Source organism: Bos taurus, chromosome 25 (assembly GCF_002263795.3).
Source record: "Bos taurus isolate L1 Dominette 01449 registration number 42190680 breed Hereford chromosome 25, ARS-UCD2.0, whole genome shotgun sequence".
Classification (NCBI taxonomy): domain Eukaryota; kingdom Metazoa; phylum Chordata; class Mammalia; order Artiodactyla; family Bovidae; genus Bos; species Bos taurus.
In genome coordinates, this window is record NC_037352.1 from 1,231,988 (window position 1) to 1,250,810 (window position 18,823).

At 52.6% G+C, this 18,823-nt stretch overlaps 2 protein-coding genes across 9 annotated transcripts in view; one reads left to right on the top strand and one right to left on the bottom strand.

The window, feature by feature from the left end:
• The window catches only part of IFT140 (intraflagellar transport 140), a 58,233-nt gene extending 47,629 nt beyond the window's left edge, over positions 1–10,604 (bottom strand). For 2 of the 7 annotated variants that reach the window (XM_015460244.3, XM_010819179.4), the window contains exons 1-4: positions 10,515–10,602; positions 9,805–9,923; positions 6,197–6,377; positions 4,252–4,473 (exon numbers count right to left, since the gene is read on the bottom strand). In XM_015460244.3, coding sequence (XP_015315730.1) covers positions 4,252–4,473; positions 6,197–6,343 — 369 coding nt within the window. In that variant the 5' untranslated portion in view covers positions 6,344–6,377; positions 9,805–9,923; positions 10,515–10,602. Of the gene's footprint in view, positions 1–4,251; positions 4,474–6,196; positions 6,378–9,804; positions 9,924–10,271; positions 10,360–10,514 lie in introns of those variants that run through there. The other 5 variants (XM_002697913.6, XM_015460243.3, XM_015460242.3 and 2 more) reach the window with 5 other exon arrangements.
• Positions 10,605–12,395: 1,791 nt separating this feature from the next.
• Positions 12,396–18,823, top strand: part of CRAMP1 (cramped chromatin regulator homolog 1) — a 44,807-nt gene continuing 38,379 nt past the window's right edge. The window contains exons 1-2 of one of the 2 annotated variants that reach the window (XM_005224460.5): positions 12,396–12,678; positions 14,742–15,088. In XM_005224460.5, coding sequence (XP_005224517.1) covers positions 14,743–15,088 — 346 coding nt within the window. In that variant the 5' untranslated portion in view covers positions 12,396–12,678; position 14,742. Of the gene's footprint in view, positions 12,679–14,741; positions 15,089–18,823 lie in introns of those variants that run through there. The other variant, NM_001205874.1, reaches the window with a different exon arrangement.

An 18,823-nucleotide genomic window follows, 5' to 3' on the forward strand; every position in this document is an offset into this window, starting at 1 on the left:
CCTCCTCCTGCCATCCCGTCCAGCTTTGAAGGAACTCGCTGGGTGCGGCCCACACGTAGGAGGAGAGTGACGTCTCACCTCTAGGTCATCTGGAGATGTGTCCCAGCTCTCCGGCATTTACTGGTTTATTAAGTCATAGATTTTCATCATCTGGACCCACGGATGTCTAGTTTCTGCTCACGGTTATAGCTCAGTATTGCTTGGTGTAGACACTCCAGCTCCGGCCGTTGGGCGCTCTTCTCTCTGCCTCCACTGTCCCTTTCACACGGCCGTCGCCATGGGTGTGTGAGCCCCTCCTCGCGTCCTGGCTGACAGATCCTCTGGGCTCACGGTCCTGCCCCAGTCCAGGACCAGCTGCTTCTCCAAGGAGCCCTTGTTCCTTTTATTGGAAGAAACCAACCAAGATCTGGATGCCAGGTGTACTGTACATTCAACATCAAAGTCTCAGATTAACGGTTCAGACAAGCGCTGGAAAAGTTCAAGTTGGGAGAGACTATTTGGCCTGGGAGCAGTAGTCTGCGAGGGCGTCTGGCTGTGGATGAGCCTGGCTGTGTGAAATGGTACCGTTTCCATCACAGCAGAGCCCAAGCTGTCCTGAAGGCGCGTTTCCCGCTCAGGTCAGCGGGCATTTTAGCAGACAGTGAGGTCATCTTCTCTCCCTTCATTCAAGTCGCTTTCATTCCAAACTAGATATATCAGGGGGATATATTTGGGGGATATATATATATATATATATCCCCCAAATTGGATAATATCACTTAATTGTATATGAAAAGAGGATTTTCAAATAACTGGGCCTTACAAAGCAACCTGCACAATGAATCTCTAAGAAAAGCACGTTAAGAGTGGACATAGTATGTAACCTGAGTGTACATATAATCTAAATCACGTATTATTAGACTGATTCTTCTACTTTAAAAAAGATATTCACTTCTGGCTGTGCTGGGTCTCAGTTGTTGAGCGCAGACTGTCTTTAGTTGCGGCGAGAGGGGCTACTCTCTAGCTGCAGTGGGTGGGCTTCTCCTTGCGGTAGCTTGTCTTACCGCAGAGCACAGGCTCTAGGGCCCAGGGGCTTCAGGAGCTACGGCTCCTGGGCTCGAGACCACAGGCTCAGTGGTCGTGGTGCACGGGCTTTGCTGCCCCACACATGTCACATCTTCCCAGACTAGCGATCAAATCCAAGTCCCCCACATTGCAAGGCAGATTCTTCGCCGTTGGACCACCAGGGAAGGCCAAACAGATTCTTCTTGACTTTGCCAGCTTTATAAAGACAAGAATAAAAGCACTCTTGGTTTCTTTGTGTTTAGAAATTACTTTTAAAATACCCTGTGAGTGCAGCCGGCTAGCACTTTTTTCTTTTCTGGCGGTGCTGTGTGGGTCATGGGATCCTAGTTCCCGACCAGGGATGGAACCCAGGCCCTGGCAGGAGAGTGCTGAGCCCTGACCACTGGACCGCTGGGGAATTCCTGCCCAGCACTTAGTTTTTAACACAGTAAGTCACTGTTTTACCGGCACACGTGACGACCCCTTGGGCTCCTGAGCAGCCATGCACACTCTGCACGTCCAGGCCCCGACAGCTGCTCCGGGGATGCGTCTGGAGCCCGGGCCCTAGAGCGGTGGGCTCGGCTCAGAGGCCTGCGGACCCCTATTCGGACACGAGGACAGAGGCACCACGGCGGGTGGGGGGAGGCCACGGGAGGTCCTCTCGTGTCTCTGGGAACCAGGCAGAGACGACTGCCAAGCGGAAGACAACACAGCAGATGCTCCTGGGCCCCCCACCACTCCTGAGGGCTGCTCTCTGGGTGCAGAGCAGCTGCCATTCACCCCAGTTGCTACACTCAGACCTTCTTCTCAGCTCCCGCCCTCCAGCTTGGCTCCCGCCCCTGGAGACGTGGGACACTTCAAGGCTTCCAGACTGTGCTTTCTTGATGCATCTGGTGAATCTCAGGGTGACCAAACCAGGCCTCTGGTGGAAGAGTGGAAAAGACCCTCAGCCAAGCCTGGGGAGCTGGCATCTCAGGGGTTGCTACTCTCAGCGTGTCTGTTCGTTAGTACGTCTTTTCCTGTTGGAGTCCAGTATCAAATTGGGACATGATTGCAGATTTTCTGAGAGAAGGACCAGGTATTTTTGTTCTGAAATCCTCTGACTCCAGAACTCGGTCAGCGGTGACCGGGGCTCCAGGTCACGCTCGAGTCATTCGCTATGTCAGTTGTTTCTCCTTTCTTCAAGATGCAAATGGTGATGTTCAAGGACCCTGACTCCTTTTATCCCCATGGGGGATCTTCAGAGCAGGGAGATGAGGAAGGGGTAGGAGCCCACAGGAGAAGGAGCCTGGGGTGGGGCAACGTCACCAGGTGTGAATCAAACAGAAAAACAAGAAATGTCTGGAAAAAAGGAATAAGTAGAATAGGGAAGAGGCAGTATGAGTAGAAATTAAGTATAAATGGCTTTCTAGGTAACATTTACCCTCAGGAGGAAGAGAAACGCACACAAACTGGGACACAACCGAGACAGCACTTCTCCAAGATCTTGAGCTTGGTCACGACACACGCGTGGGTTGGTGTGAGCCGGTCAAGCCCCGCGGAGGGAGCTCTGGGCACACCGATCAAACCACAAGGGCACGCCCTGGGTCCCACCTCCCTCCAGGACTTTCTCTAAAGGTTCACACATGAGAAAGGACAAAAGCATGAGGCCAGCTGTCGTGTCACCGTCCAGCGAAGAACTGAAGACTGCTTCCCCCAGAGGCTGCGAAGGCAAATAATAACAGGTTCGTGGCACAAAGGGCAGGTCTAAAGAGAGTGAGGAGGCTTGCTGTGCGCTGCCGTGGAGAGTGGAAGACACGGCTTCTGATGAAAAGCCTGAAACATCACAGTGTGTGATGGGTGCTGCCCCTCACGTGACAAGGATCCAGGAAAACAGGGAGGGGACTGTGTCCCCGTGTGAAGGCACTCACAGTGGTCAGGAGACAGCCACACGGACCTGAACCAAGGGACTCGCTACACAGTTACGAGCTGGACCCCTCAAAATGTCGATGTCATCAAAGACCAAACGAGAGAGAGAGAGACGAAAGAAGAGAGCAGGGATGGAAGGAGACAAAAGTTACACTCCCAGTGCTACGATGGGAGGAGACAAAAGAGGAACGGCAGCAGAGGCAGAGAGCGCGCGGCAGCCCCAGGTGAGGACGGGCTACCAGGACGGCAGGAGGAGCGCCACACCGACCGCGGCGGGGAGCGCGCGGGCCTTGCCCTCCTGTGCGACAGCACACGTGGTTACGCGCCGAGGACACGGATGCCAACGCATCGAGGGGTGAAGTGTGACATCTGTGACAAACTCCCCAATGCGCAGGGGGAGTACAGACACCCAGAGAGCTAATGTGTCGAAATGTTAACAGCTACTGAACTCACAGCAAGGGCACAAGGGTATTCCTTGTGCTGCTCCTTCCTCTAACGTTTATGATTTTTCAAAGCTGGAAGCTGGGGAGAGAATGCACTGCATGCTCCTGTGTGTTCCCGTGGGAACCCAGAGAGACATGAAGGAGCCGCAGGTGCCGGGGGCAGGGTGGGGTGATGAGGAGAGTGTTCTCAGCATGTACCTTTTAGCATTGTTTGAGTTCTGAAACATGCAAACGTATTACCTTGAAAGTGTAAGAGAAATAAACACACCGTACACTTTCTACTGTCCCTTTTGAATCAAAAGGTCTAGAGCAGGCCTCTCAGCCCAGGCCCTGCGGACGTCTCTGGCTGGTGACTCTCTGCGGTGGGGTCTGCCCTGAGCGCTGGTGGATCCTGAGCAGTAACTCTGGCCTCCACCCACCGGATGCCAGCAGAAAGCACCCTCTCCCTTACAATGAGGAACGACCTCTCCAGTGTCCCCTGGGGGCACGTCCACATGCTTAGGAGGCCCCAGGCCAGATGATGGGGACCAGGGACTCCTGGGCAACAAAGCGATATGCTCAGAGGGCACACTGGGGTTTGGGGTACCTGAGGCACCGCACCATCCGTGTGAATGTGGGTATCTAGAGATGTTCCTTTACAAAATTACACACTTCTGCCACAGAGTGAGAAGGTAGAATAAAGCTTTCAAATCTTGCTCCCAACATAAAACACAGCCTGCCGTTACAGCTGACAAGGTCAGCGGAGCCCGGCAACCACGCGTCGCTAATAACCTGGTCCCTGAGAGCCTCCCGCATCCCTGAGAGCACAGATAGGGCAAGGCTGAGACCCCGAGCGGGCCGCCGCGCGTCTGCTCACCCTGTCCCCCGACACTAGGCAGTTCCCGTTGGGGCTCCAGGCGAGGATGGCAATGTCGGCTGTGTGCGTGGCGGGGACTGCATGCTGCTCCTTGTCCTGCTTGTTAAACATGACCACTTCTCCAGACTCCCAGCCAATAGCCAGGATCAGCCGCGTTGGGTGCCAGCACAGGCAGGTGACCCGGAACGACCTCTCAACATGCATGTCTGGCACGCGCTCGCCCTGCGACACACAAGGTAAAGCCCTTATTACAGGGAATGGCGGCGACTAAGCATTTCTGCCTCATCAGTGGAATGATATCAGGTAGAGGATATAACAAGCTGCTTATTAAGGAAACAGTCTATTTATTTAATTGTCATAGAAACACCCATATTGCCTCAGCTGAACTATGACAGCACAAGGCAAACATTTAACCGACCCCACAAACCAGCTTACCAATAAAACTTTATTTACAAAAGCAAGTGCTGGGCCAGCAGGTGAAGTGTGTTGACCTAAGGTTCTCAAAGTGTGGCTAGGTGACCCTAAGAACCTTTTTGAGGTCTGCAAAGCCAAAGTCATTTTCAGAATGATACTAGGATGTGGTTTGCCTTGTTAACTCTCGTTCTCTCACAAGTGAACAGTGGAGTTTTCCGGAAGCTTTGAGATATATGACAATGTCATTGCTCTAAGAGTTAGTAAGATATGTGCTCTTGTATTCTCATGTTTTCTAGAATTTTCAAAGGCAGCAGGTTAAAAGTATAAACGTGTGTGTTTTCAGAGATTAACTCAGTTTTGTTTCTCAGCACTTCTACTGGGCTCTTCCTACCAATCTCCAGTTATACCTGCTGTATCTGTGACCTTCTTATCATCGAATAAATCATAATTTTGAAATCCTACAGTTTTCCTTCTGCCAATTAGAAACACATGAAGTTTTGTAATAGTGTGCTTTAAATTTTCTGAATTTTGAAGTTTTATCTATGGAATTCCTTGGTGGTCCAGTGGGACTGGTGGGCTGGACCGCAGGCCTGTGAGTTGTCCCCCAAGAGATGGTAACGTAGCCTCAGGAGGAGGAAGGGATGGAGGGAGAGGAGGCCAGTCGGGGATGGGGGAGGCTGGACGCAGCAGGCTGGGTGAGGAAGCCCCTTGGGTGTGCTCTCCGGAGGACATCACAGGAGGGTGCCATGTGTGGGGAGGGGATAGTAGGTGCGGACCCAAAGCATGAGAGGTAGATTTCCGGGGAGGGTGGGACAGGGGGCGGGAAAGGAAATCCATTTTCCTTGGTGAAGTAGGAGTTTCTAGAAAGTTCCTGTTATGGAGTTGTGTGGCCCCCAAAGATATGCTGGTTCCTAAACCCCTGGTTCTTGTGACATGACCTATGAAACCAGGGTCTTTGCAGATGACCAAGCTCAGACGAGGTCATTAGAGTGGGCCCTGGTCCAGTATGACTGGTATCCTTACATGAGGAGGAAAGAGAGCCCACCACAGCTAGGGGGCACTGAAGACTGCAGGCTGCACCAAAGTAAATGTGCAGCAGGGTACACACCCTCCATTCGAGCCTTCAGAGGGCAGGGCCCTGCCAGCCCCGGGCTGGGGGTTTCTGGCCCCATAACTATGAGAGGATAAACTTCTGTTATTTTAAGGCATCCAATCCGTGGTAATTTGTTATGGCTGCTCCAGGAAACGAACAGTTTCGAAGGCTGGTGTGACCCAACAAGGCTGGCGAGGTGGGGACAGACAGCCCTGGTGGTGACTGTGAACTGACGGTGGATTCTGTCTCAAGCATCCCTAACTGTGTACCCAAAACTAAATAATAAGGGTAAAAGAATTACTTATATAACAGGGCTTTTACAGTGTTGAGAATTTGGACCTCGTGAGACACACACACACACACACACACACACCAGAACAAAAGAACAAGACAAGAGCCAGATGCCACTGCAGTCAGATTGCTGCTTTCCACACTCACTTGCTCCAGATACACATCCACGCTGCCTCCTGAGGTTGTGCTAACAGAAGCAACCGCCAAGAATGGGTAGATGGGATGCCAGCCAATGTGGGACGGAGACCCGACTGTGTCTGGGGCTTCTATGCGGTGGTCAAAGTAGAGGGCCATGATGGAACGCAGGCCTGCTCAGCACCGAAACCTGCTGGGGAAAAAACAAGTCCTGTTGGTTTTGAACAAAACTCCTACATATGGAATTAGGAAAAAAAGGTAACACAAACCCACAATCATAAGACATCAGGCAAGTTATCAACAGCCTTATCAACACTCCTTCAGACCGATGCACGCAATTTATGTGGAAGAGATCTCTAATGTGGGAAACACAATTAGAAGCAAGGGATTAGGCCTGGGGTATGACGGAAAAGAATAACACACGTTGCCATCAAAACAGTAAAGAAATGAAGCCTGCAGACTAGACCACACGTGCCACCCTTGATCATTTTTATTCTAATCATAACAAGGACAATTCATATTTTTACAGTTCCCCTTTAAGCAATATTTTCAAACAACAAACCAAAAAAAGCAAACTGTTGCACAGAAGAGAAATGTGCAGAAAAACCTAACCCCCAGTTTTTGACAGAAAACCAAGGTGGTCCCTGCTGTCCTCTTGCGGTGGCAGGAAGCAAAGGATTCATCTGTCAGGGAGTGGGAGGAAGCAAGGCCACAGGGCAACTGGGGAAAAAATAAGCTTGATCAGTTACCTAACATCTCTTTCTCTTTCCTTCCCTAAGAGATGTGCACGTTGTCCCTGTGTGTGAGGGGCAGGAGGGTGAATGGAATGACTGTCTGACTGCCACTCATTTGTTCACATCCTAGAGTCAGTCTGGGGAAGCAAACTAGCCCAGAAAAGTCTCTTTGGGGTGGTTGCTATCATTTGAAATTATTCAACTTCATCCCCCTCAGGATGGCTATTATCAAACAAACAGAAAGTAAAAAGTGTTGATGAGGCAACTGGAAGCCTTGTGCACTGCTGGTGGGAATGTAAAATGGTGCAGATGCTGTGGAAAGCAGTCTGGTGGGTCCCTCAGGCTCACACACAGGATCATCACATTATCCAGCAATTCAGTTCTGGACACAAACCCATAAGAATCGAAAGCAGGGATATGAACAGATCCTTGAACACAATATTCATAGCAGCATTATTCATAGTGAAAAGGTGGAAACAACCCAAATGCCTATCAACAAATGAATGGATAAACAAAATGTGGTATATCCATACAATGCAGCCTTACAATGGGATGAAGTTCTGACACATGTTACAGCATGGATGAACCTAGAAGAAGTGAAATAAATCAGACTCAAAAAGAACAAATAATGCATGATTCACTTATATGAGGTACTTAAGAGTCACCAAATTCAATGCCTCCGCCTTCCAATGCAGGCACCGCAGGAGCTAAGATCACACATGCTTCATGACCAAAAAACCAAAATGTAAAAACAAGAAGCAATTCTGTAACAAATTCAATAAAGACTTTAAAAATGGCCCACATCAAAAAAATCTTTAAAAAAGAAAAAAGAAAGTAGACTGGTGGTTGCCAGGGCCTGCTACAGGTGGTGATGGGCAATTAGTGTTTATTATATATAAGGTTTCTGTTTCGAAAGACTGGTAGCGATGACCACACAACAGTGTGAAGGTACTTAATGTTGTCATCGAACTATATACTTATATATGGTTAAAAGAGTAAATCTTACGTATATTTAACCACAACAGAAAAACTGCAAAACAAGCTATCCAGCACCTACAAAATCCCATCACTGGAGAAGGGAGCAGGCTACGCCATTTGCTTTGAGCAATGCAACGGTTGTATCAGAGAAAGCCATGCAGGCTCATTTTGGGTTCAGAGAGGGAGACCCTGTTTTTCCAGAAGCTGGAAGGCAGGAGAGTACAAATGAACAGTCACATTTCAAATGCGTATCTTTCTTTTATGAAAATATACCCTGACCACTAAAGTCACCACCACAAGCTGGTGGTGAGTTTAATGGGTGCTGAAAAGCACCCATTCAGGCTCCTGATAGATGGCTGGGCACTGGCCGGAGGAGCTGGGGGGATGGGAGACTGGGGTCTGTGGGGGTAGGATCCATGGCCAGCTGCACACACTCCACTTAGGGGACATGTGCACTGGTCCAGGGCTCTGGATTCCTTGAGTAAAGACTTCATGCAATCGTTCACACAGAGCCACAATGAGACACACTGGGTTAAAAATTGGGCAGATTAACACAGCAAGGAAGCCTTTTACACTGAGTTCTAACATGTTGCAGCCACCAAGGGTCTAAATTCTGGGCTACAGGAAATTCTTACTCATGTTTAACAAGTTTACTCTCTGAAAATATGCCTTGGAAAAATGAGTAACATATCAATCTTCTTGTAATGACGGAAAAAGAATTATAAGAGCACTTGGAAAAGTTAAACCTGATTTCCTCTATCTTTTATTTCGAACATCACTTTGTAAGGAGCGAGTATGCTAGAAGATCTTTAAGTTACTTTCTTCCTGCTGGGGCTCTCCCAGAGGCTCTCCCCCTCACACCCCTGCACTGGGTACTCAGGACCCTCTTTCCACCAGGTCGTCCTGGGCTTCTGCCCAGTGTCCTCAGAGAACCCTGTATTCTCCATTTAGACTGTACTGTAAGTCTGTGATTGACTGACCATCCTCCACTCCTCACCCAATTACCTGACCCACAGAGTGAGGGGCCACCGGAGCATACCCGGCCCCAGAACACTGCCTCCACCAAACAGGCCCCAGTACATGAATCTCTGATGGACATACTTACTAGCAAGGAAAGAGGCTTTTGATGTCTTGTTAGTTGCAGAAATTGGGGTCAGGCCAGGGTGAATGAATCCAGTTTTATACAATGAATAAATGCTACCTGGGAGAAGGCAATGGCAACCCAGTCCAGTACTCTTGCTTGGAAAATCCTGTGGACGGAGGAGCCCAGTAGGATGCAGTCCATGGGGTCGCTAAGAGTCCAACATGACTGAGAGACTTCCCTTTCACTTTTCACTTTTATGCATTGGAAAAGGAAATGGCAACTCACTCCAGTGTTCTTGCCTGGAGCATCCCAGGGACGGGGGAGCCTGGTGGGCTGCCGTCTATGGGGTCGAACAGAGTCGGACACGATTGAAGTGACTTAGCAGCAGCAGCAGTAAATGCTACCTGTGTACCAAGGCTTTCCTCGTGGCTCAGTTGGTAAAGAATCTGCCTGAAATGCACGAGACTTGGGTTGGATCCCTGGATCTAGAAGATCCCCTGGAGAAGGGCATGGCAACCCACTCTAGTACTCCTGCCTGGAAAATCCCATGGACAGAGGAGACTGGCGGGCTCCAGTCCATGGGGTCACAAAGAGTTAGACACGACTGAAGCAACTGAGCACGCACATACACATGTGCTCTTACAAACAAAAGTTATCAAAGAAAACAAGAAGGAGAGATGACTAACAATGAAATCGCATCCATTAATGGCATCGGTTCAGAAACAAGGGCACTTCCTTTCCTAAAGGCAGGGTACCTCTTGAACATAATGCCGTTTGTCAATATATAAACTTTGGAGGAAAGAAAAAAAAATTCCACTTCTCACCGATTTGCTCCTCTCACCTCCAGCCGTGCAACCTCTTCAGTCTTCAGGTAAGCCACCTTTTGGGAAGCAACGGCTTGTGGTATTAAGGATGACTTCAGTTGCATCACTGCTTGGAGACGCTGTGGGAGGGAACCAGAAGGACTTTGAGGCAACGGGGGCTGGGTGGAGGGGCGCAGTGGAGGGCACTGGAAGACACCCCGAAAAGCCTCACTCTGAACCACCGCCCCCGACCCTCGTCAATGCAGGCTCATCGCTGCATCCCGTGGACATGAAGAAACACCATCTCCGGCTCGACCGCGCAGTCCCGCGGGCCACAGAACTGACAGCGCAGAAGGTGGTTTTCTGAATCCCTTCCGGGCCCCCGTCCCCTCCCCTCCCCTCCAGCTCCGCTCTCCCGGCCTCGCGCCGCCACGCGGCCCTCAATCGGACCTCGCCGCGCACTGAGCCCTCAGACACCCGCCCCGCACCCCTAAGCCTTGGCCTGATCGGCCACCGCTCGGGCGATCGGCCCAGGCAGGGTTTCTGGGCGAAGATAATCCAGGAGGCGGAGAAGAGAGTCCGGCGCGCCTCGGCGTCGCCCTTCTCCCGGGCCCAGGCTCCGGGCTCCCGGACCCGCCAGACTCCCCGAGCCGTCCCGGCCCTCGGCCTCGCGAGCCCATCCCCGGCCCTGCCTCGTCGTTGCCCTGTCCTGAGGCTCCGGGCCCCCAGACCTCCTACTCCTGGGTCCCGGCCCGGGGGCCGCACTCGCCTTGGCTGGGCCGCTGCGCCGCCGCGCGTTGCCGGGACAACGGCCGCGAGCCCAGCTCGGATACAGCCGAAGCCGAGCGGGCGGACGCCGAGACCAGCCGAAGCGCCCCGAGAGGCCGGAAAGAGCCGAAGACGCTCGGAAACGTTCGTACGCAGCCGAGGGCAGGATTCCTCCCGCGAGTGGCGAGCTCCTGGGCTGTGCAGGGCAATTTCCCCCTTTCTCGATGGTTGTCTAGAGCCCACAACGCTAGCTCGCAGAGGGGGCCGAGGGGACAGAATATGCCTTTCTGCCCAGAGAAGGGAAGCTAGTGTATTCTGTATGTGATGGGGATACACGGTCGGTTCGCGACCCGCCCCTGTAGTTCAGTTTTTCCAACCACATAGGTCAGTCAGGAGGAAGGCAGCAGGGAGACTGGGAAAGGAGAACGCCATCTTTAAGATTCTCTCCTCTGGTTAATCTTATTGCTTGGACCCCGAAAGGTTTGCTAGATTCTGATTTGTCTCCAAGAGGGTATCGTTCAAGAGTATTTCTGAGAAAAGTCAGTTGATTCAACATAGTTCCTTGAAGTTGGTTCAGTGCTTTGAGGGGGGAGGCTTATGGACGCCATTAGAGAGAAAATAGCGTAGAGTAGAAAGTACGAGTTCATTTAGTTAGAAACTAACCTTTTCCCTAACCTTGGCGGCTGACTGCATTCCCTAAGGTATTATCAACGTGCCGTCCTGCTCTAACGGTCTGGTGGGTTAAACTAATTTTAAAAGAAAAAGCTACGTTACTAAGAAAACTTACTATAGCAAACAGCAGCAAAGGTCTTTCACTTGTTAAGCATACAAGGAAGATTCTATTTTAAAAAACCCATTTTCATGAACACTAGGATTTTACTGAATAAATTTAATATGTAATATTGCGTAAATTTAAGGTGTACAAAATCTTACTTTGACCCATTATATATTATGTGATTAGATTGTAGAGATATTTATCACATTAGTCAGTACAGTATTATTGTCTGTATCCATTATATTGTGCAAGCTTTCCAGGTGGCTCAGTGGTAAAGAATCCGCCTGCCAATGCAGGAGACAGGGGTTCGATCCCTGGGTCAGGAAGATCCACTGGAGGAGGACATGGCAACCCACTCCAGTATTCTTGCCTGGGAAATCCCATGGACAGAGGAGCCTGGCGGGTTACAGTCCACCGGGTCGCAGAGTTGGACACGACTGAGCACGCAAGCGTAACATTGTGCGTTACATACTACTCCTTAACAAATTTGTACCCTTAAGCCCCATCACTCTTATCCCTCCTCCATAAACTCCACTCCTTTATCGCCAAAACGAAGAAAAACAACCTAAGCGTCCAGCACCATCGGCAGCACTAAAAAACTTGAAAGCCTTCACACTCAATCCAATAAAGGCTGTGTTTATCTGCCTCAGTCGCACTTCCACACTTTTTCGGTAAAAACCCGGTTCGCGCCGGATTCAAGACTCAGAGCTGAGGCGGCGTTTTCTTCTCACGCATCCGTCAACAGGGCTCGGGCCAATCACAGGCTAGGCTCTCACTCTATTGGCTGCCGATCCACCAATCCGGAGAGACGTACCAGTCCGCACGGCCGCGAGGCTAGCGTCACAACATTACCCGCGTCGCAGATCCGCCCTCCGCCCCCACCCAGCGTCCCTGCGTGTAAGCGCGCGCGCCCGCCTCTGACCAATGGAAAGGCGCCTAGAGGGGGCGCGCCCGCTGGAAACCTTGGCGTGCTCGGCCCCGCGCGCGTCGCCCCGCCCCGGCTCGCACTCCCGCCGCCCCGGCCCCGCCCCGCGCGTCGGCCCCGCGGACTCCGCCGGCCGCCGTAGCCGGAACTGCTCCTGTTCGCCGCGGGCCGGGCCTCAGGGAGGCTGAGGGGCGACAGCACCGGCGCCCGCAGCCTCCTCACCCGCACGCCGACCGCCGAGGGGGACGTACCCGGGCGAGTGCTGTTCGGCGACTGTTTCTGAGGCGGGAGGACCACACCGGCGTTGCGGTCTCTCAGCAGCCGGCGCTCGGGGGCCGGGCTGCCCGACTCGGCCGGTTCTGCGGGCGCCCGGGAGGACCCCGGCGGGCCCGGGAAGCCAGGCTGCTGCGAGGCGTTGATGAAAAAGGTGACCGGAGGCTGGGGGCTCGGGAGGGGTGGACCGCCCCGACTGGCTATCGCGGCGAGGCCGGCTCCCAAGCCCGAGCGGGGCTGCGGGAGAAGCGGCCTGCGCCTTGACGGCGGTGGTTACGCACGCGGTGCTTCGTCGGGGCGGCTCGGGGAGCCGGGACCCAGGAGTGTTGGGTTGACGGAGCTCTTTGTGTGCAGCTAGAAGTCAGCCAGGGAGGTGGGTTTTGCTTTTCCTTTCCCAGAAGGTGACAAGTGGTGTCCTGCCGGGATGGGGCTTGAGGCGATCCCTCCTGTGTGCGCGGTCAGGAAGTAAGGTTGGAGGGACTCTTTGAGAGAATTCCATCTCCTGTTTTCCTTTTCCCTCAAGGGAAGACTCTGAAATACGTCAATACCTCTTGAATTCTGAAAAGCCACGTTCTTCTGTATTCAGGTAGTGTCTCCCAAGATTTAGCTTGGCCAACGGGCAAGTTTATTCTGTTGTAGCTGATAGAACCACTACTTGGGTCCTGGGTTGACTGTGGGTAGCTTTGGGATGATGGCTTGGTTCCTGGAAGGTAGGGTTCGCCACATTATAACCCAGGTTTCTTAAGTAGAAACGGATAGGATAAGGGATGAATAGTGAGATGTCCTGTACTACCACGAAGTCCTTTAAGTTTGGGCATCTGTCTTACATTACTATTCTTTGGCATGGCAGGTCTTTTTAATTTTTATTTGTAACTGACGTGGATTCAGATGGTTTATGATAGACATCAATTTTAACAGATGAAAGCTGTAGCAGGTAGTTTGGAGGCATAATACTTTTGAGCAGTGGTAGGTATCACTATGATTTTAATCATTTCCAAGTCTTTCTAGGAGAGTTCCTTACACTCCTGTTACTGTATTTCATTTTTGGCCTTGATGTCTTACTCTCATTTTCCTTTTCTCAGCAGTCGTGTTGAGCATATCAAACACAGTTTGGGCACAGTATCAACACCTGTTGAGGAATCTAGTTTTTAGGTTTCTTGCTTCATCGCATGTGCACATTACTATTTCTGGACTTACAACGTTGATAGTACCTGAATCTCCTTGAATAAATTGAGTGGATCTGCTTTTTGGGCAACAAACATTTTTAAAGTCATCATATTTTGTCAATGACATTGCTCACAACAGAGTCACAAAGTTGGCGCAGGATTTTTATTCATGGTTACCTAGCGTTTTGACAGAATTATCTTCTGTCCATTCTTACCTGGAGGTTACTGTGCTGTCTGTCACTTTCACGGGTGACACCAGTCTGTTCCACACAACAGGCTCCTTTGTTGCAAAAGCATTTTTAATTCGTAAATCCCCGCAGCAGCACACATCTCCCACCCTCGGAAGCAAGACTCCCAGAAACCCCGAGCTTATTATTCTTTATGTCTGTTTTAAAATAAGCAGGCGGACTGGCAGCCTCGGGCCACCATGGAGTTCCCTGTGCACGCAGGCGAGCCCGCGCCTCTGCCCGGCCGGGGTCGATCCGGGCCCCTCACCCTCGCTCCGGAGCCAACTTTGGGGGCCGGAGTGCGGGGCAGGTGCGCGGGCCCGGAGCCCCGCGCGTTTTGGGGGGCGGGGTGGGGTGGGGTGGGGTCGAGGGGCTCGGGCGCCGAGGCCCGGCCGGCTCAGGCAGCGCGGGGAGCGAGGCCGGCGCGCGGGCTGCCCGGCGCGCAGGCCATGAGCCGCGGGCCCTTAGGGTAGGTGGCTGCAGGACCCCTGGACCCCGACCCGGGCCCAGTGCCCCTTCTCCGACCCTGGACCGGGGCGCCGCGCGGACAGGGCCGTCCGGGCGCGGCCGCCCAGCTGCCGCCCCGCCGCCTCCGCGTCGCCGGCCACCGTTTCCTGGGCGTCGGGCGGGCGGGCGCGCGGGGGTCCCGGCCGGGGTCCGGCGGGCGGCGGCTCGGGCCCGCTGGCCGGGCTTGGGCGGGCGGGCCGCGGGAGGGGATCTGGAACAAACAACGGCGGCCATGTTGAGAGGGGAGCGGTGCGGCTAAACTTCTCGCAGGCTGCGGGCCGCGCCTCACCCGGGCCCCCTCTCCCCGCCCCGGCCAGGATGACAGTGAAGTTGGGAGACGGCGGCGGCGGGGAGGACGGGCTCAAGAGGCTGGGCAAGAGGTCGGCCGAGGAAGACTCGCTGGAAGGAGAGGGGCCTGGCGGCGGGGACGCGGCCGAGGAGAGCGGCGGCACAAAGAGGGACGGCAAGACCCCCCGGGACGGCGGCGACGGCCCCCAGGCCCCCTCGGGCGGCCCGCAGGCCCCGTCCCCGCCGCCCGCCTGCCCCCAGGATCAGCACCACTTCCTCAGGTCCAGCGTGAGGCCGCAGAGCAAGAGGCTCAGGAAGGACTCGTCCTGCGCTGGGGGGAGCAGCGGTGCGGGCAGCTCCGGGCCCCGCGGGAAAGGTAAGGCGACCCTGTCCCCTTGCAGGGTGTGCCCTTGCGCCCCCGGTGGGGGGCCCCTCCCTCATGCCTCCCTGCCTCCACCCCGCTGGGGTTCCCTCGTGTGTCTGCACCCGCACTTTGAGTGGCACTTTGGAGGGGACATGCTCTCTTCCTGCTCCAAAGAGACTGTTTCTGTGTTTCGACTGTGTTAAGGGGCAGTAAGTATTCTTTCCTTGGACAAATAGGATAGATTTCTGATGGTTGGGTTTTTTTCCCCCCTCAAAGGCGCTTGGGTGATTTATATGGTAGGCTATTTTAAACAGTAAACAGTAGTTTAGAAAGGGATTGAGAAATTACGTGCTGTATCTTTTCCTCAGCCTCAGATGGTGAAAATACAACAAAGGAATGGAGTTTTGAAACTCTTGTGGGGAAAGGTTGATAAGTCGAAAATGAATGATTCCGAGGGTCCAGCTTGGGCCCATCACCCTCTACTTCAAGTATGCTAGGTTTGAGAGTGTTAAGGGCCTCAAGACATGGCCCTTTGAGTTTCTACTAAGGTTTCCTTGGGTGCCATGAGAACATCTCCCCTAGCGTAGTAAGTGGTGAAAACATTTATGACCTGACATAAACGAGTAGCAGTCCACAGGATTTGTCCTGGCATTCTCAGGTTGTTGAGGACGTCTCTATCAAAATAGTAAGAAAACCATGTGTCAATTCCCCATTGTTTTCTGCTTGTATCTGTTTATATTTCAGTATTCTGTTTTTTCTTAATGGTATAAGTGAATTGTTCTTAATATTCTGTTTCAGGCCAAGTCTGCAGCACTTTTATAGATAGCATATGTAACACCATTTTCTAGTGAGTTTCACATGAGAAAAACTTTGACTTGGTTCCTTGGGCGATGGAATTTAAATCGTTAGCTGGTCCTGATAATATTAAGAAGGAAATACCTCAGAAGCTAGTGGAGGACCCATTTTGGAGATCTGTGCCAAATGTGTGCAGTTAAACTTGCTAACTTCTGCCTCATTCTCAGCTGAAGAGGACTGGCCTCTGAAGTCATAGCCTTACTCATTTTTGGGGGGAGGTGGGGGGGGGTGAAGACTTTTGGTGTAACTATACTCACTTGGAGATGTAAGCATGAGATAATTTTGTATGCTTCAGAAGTTAAAACTTGTCTCATAAAAGTTTATTTTGGTGTGAAAATTGCTGATTGATTAGGAAAACATTAATTTGTTTTCATGGCTTTGTTTTGTAAAAAGCAGTTTTTCACTCCTACTCAGAGAGATGTCTTAAGTTACCGTGTGTAAGTGCTAGTGAGCCTCCAAGGGTCTGTTTGTGGCTTCAGAAGCACTGGCTCTGACGTCCGGTCAGAGTCTCTGGCTTTGGTCCCCTGGCCCTCTGACCTCCGTCTGCTCGCTGTACCCCTCTCACCGGCTTTCTCCTTGGAGAGGCATCCTTCCTTCCCTGTGAATTGAGGAGTGCCGGGGATGGCTCCCCTCTCTCCACGTGTAGCTGCTAAAATGGAGTGAGGCACTGGAAGCTCTCTGTCCCCTGTGAATGGCTGCCTGTGAGGTGATGTGGCGTGGATGGGACGTGAGACTAAAGTTAGAATGTTGGCAGTGGGTAAGGGGCGGTTTGCTTTCCCTTGCACATTTGAGTGTGGGGCTGATGGGGAAGGTTTCTGATTAGCCTGGCCTCAGATGTGTTCTTAATTCTTGCCCAAACGTGGTTGGAACAGCCATCCAGTTCCCATCAGTAAAATGGAAGTTTGTTAGAAATTGTGCTGCTTACAGCTTGTGTATTTTCCTGTTTTAGCATGCAGAAGTTTGCTAAAGTGAATAATGAAGCTGAACTGTGGTGTTGATGTTTGGGAGAGGAGTGAAAAGTGTGTTTCCTCTGCTTCACAGACTCCTGGGCCTGCCTCTGGCCCGGAGCTTCCTGGCGAGGCCACGTCTGGGCTGTGCCTCAAGTTTCCCCGTGCCCAGGATATCCCCCGCCTGCTTCGGGCAGCCTCTCCTCCCTCTCCCGCCCCTTTGACCGGCAGAGAGCAGGTCAATTGTAACCTTGGGGAACATTCTTGGAGGAGCTGTTCGTTGCACAGACGGTGGAGATCTCCACCTGTAGTGATGAGTATGGACCAGTAAGGGAATTTTTCCAGGTTTTTCACTTCAGGAAAGTAAAAATTTCCATTATATTTGAGGTACAATCACAGCCCAGCCAGAGAAGGCTCCTTTGGTCACTGACCGCTTTCCAGTTTCAGTCTTAATGCATGGAGAACTCTGCCGGCATTTGGGAGGAAAAGGCTTGGGGAGGAAAGGAAGTTTTCGTTTTGCTTCTGTCCACACAAATACTGTCTTTTCTTTTTTCATAAGAATGGACTCTTTTGTCAACTTCAGTGAAAAACCAGAAGTGGAAGTCTGAATCAAATCCTTTTTGAATTGACCAGGGGCAAGTGGCAATGATTTAGCACCTGTGTGCCAGCCATCTTGCACCTCTGTTACTTTGCTTTTTATCTGGGCGCAGATACCGAGGAGTGTTGTTCAGATAACGTGTTCAGCTGAGACAGAAGGTAGGCTGCAGGTCAGAAACCAGTGGCTCTGCTTGATGTCAAAACAAATGCTCCCCTGGCCCTGCCATGCGCCCCAAGTGGCCTGAGAACACACTTGAGACTGACTTCACAACCTGCAGGAACCAGGCCAGGAGGCAGGGCCCCCACGCCCTCCCGTGTGTTCAGTTCCTGATGCACATCTCAGGTTCTCAGGATAACCCTAGTGCCTGCCTCACTGAAATAAGTAACGCCCCGAAGCCCTGCTCTTAGGGAAAGCGGGCCTGGCTGCCAGGTCGAGCTTCAGGCAGAGTCTGAGTGGATGGATGGGGTGGGCGGGGTCACCTGTTGGGAGGTAGGATAGAGGTGCCAGGAATGCCCCCGAGCCTCTAGGGGGTGGGATCCTCAGGGGACGCCTGAGTTGGGGGCAGAGTTAGACCCTCTGTTTCCAAGGCCGTCCCCTCCCCCCACCCAAGCAGGCCGATTCTGCAGAGTCAGGGAGCAAGTCAGAGGAGGCGCCGTCTCCACAGTGCGGCTGCGTCGTCTGGCTTTACTGTGTCGTGCTTAGAAATCAGCGTTTGCATTTTGCTTAGTCTGGGGCCTGCCTGTACCTTCCAGAATTTTTTTTAAAGATGTCTCAGACGTACCTCACCCTGTTGCGGCTGACCCTGGGGAGACGGTATCCTTTTGGGAGGAAGGATGATCTGTGGTCGGGAACCCAGTGTCTCCACTCTGAGCTCCAGGGATTCATTCAGCTGGGCTGGAGGGGTGCTTGCCCTGCCCGAACTTTATGCTCCTTCCGTTCAGCACCAGATGGATCAGGCCACGGCCGAGGCTGCGCTTCCCTCAGCTCAGAAGTGCCTGGGGTCCTGCGAGAAGGCAGAGGCCCAGAGGCCAGGTGGTTGTCTCCCTGGTAGGTTCTCCTTAGCCTTCACCTCGTGAAGTGCCCGGCCTGGCGAGGCCCTGCTGGCATCCATGCCGCGGTCACTCTCGTCCCTCCCCAGGCCGGGGCAGCCGGGCAGGGCAGTCCCTGCCTTCCATACCCACCAGGGGCAGGGGGACACACCCGACCCTCCAGAGACCATGAGGCTGGAGCTCTGTGGTCCTTGTGGCCAGTTGGATCGTCACCCCAGGGTCCCTCAGGCTCTGTGAAGGTCTCAGCTTTATGGGAGGAGAAGTGAGAGGCAGGCCGTTCTTCCAGCTGTGTCCAGCA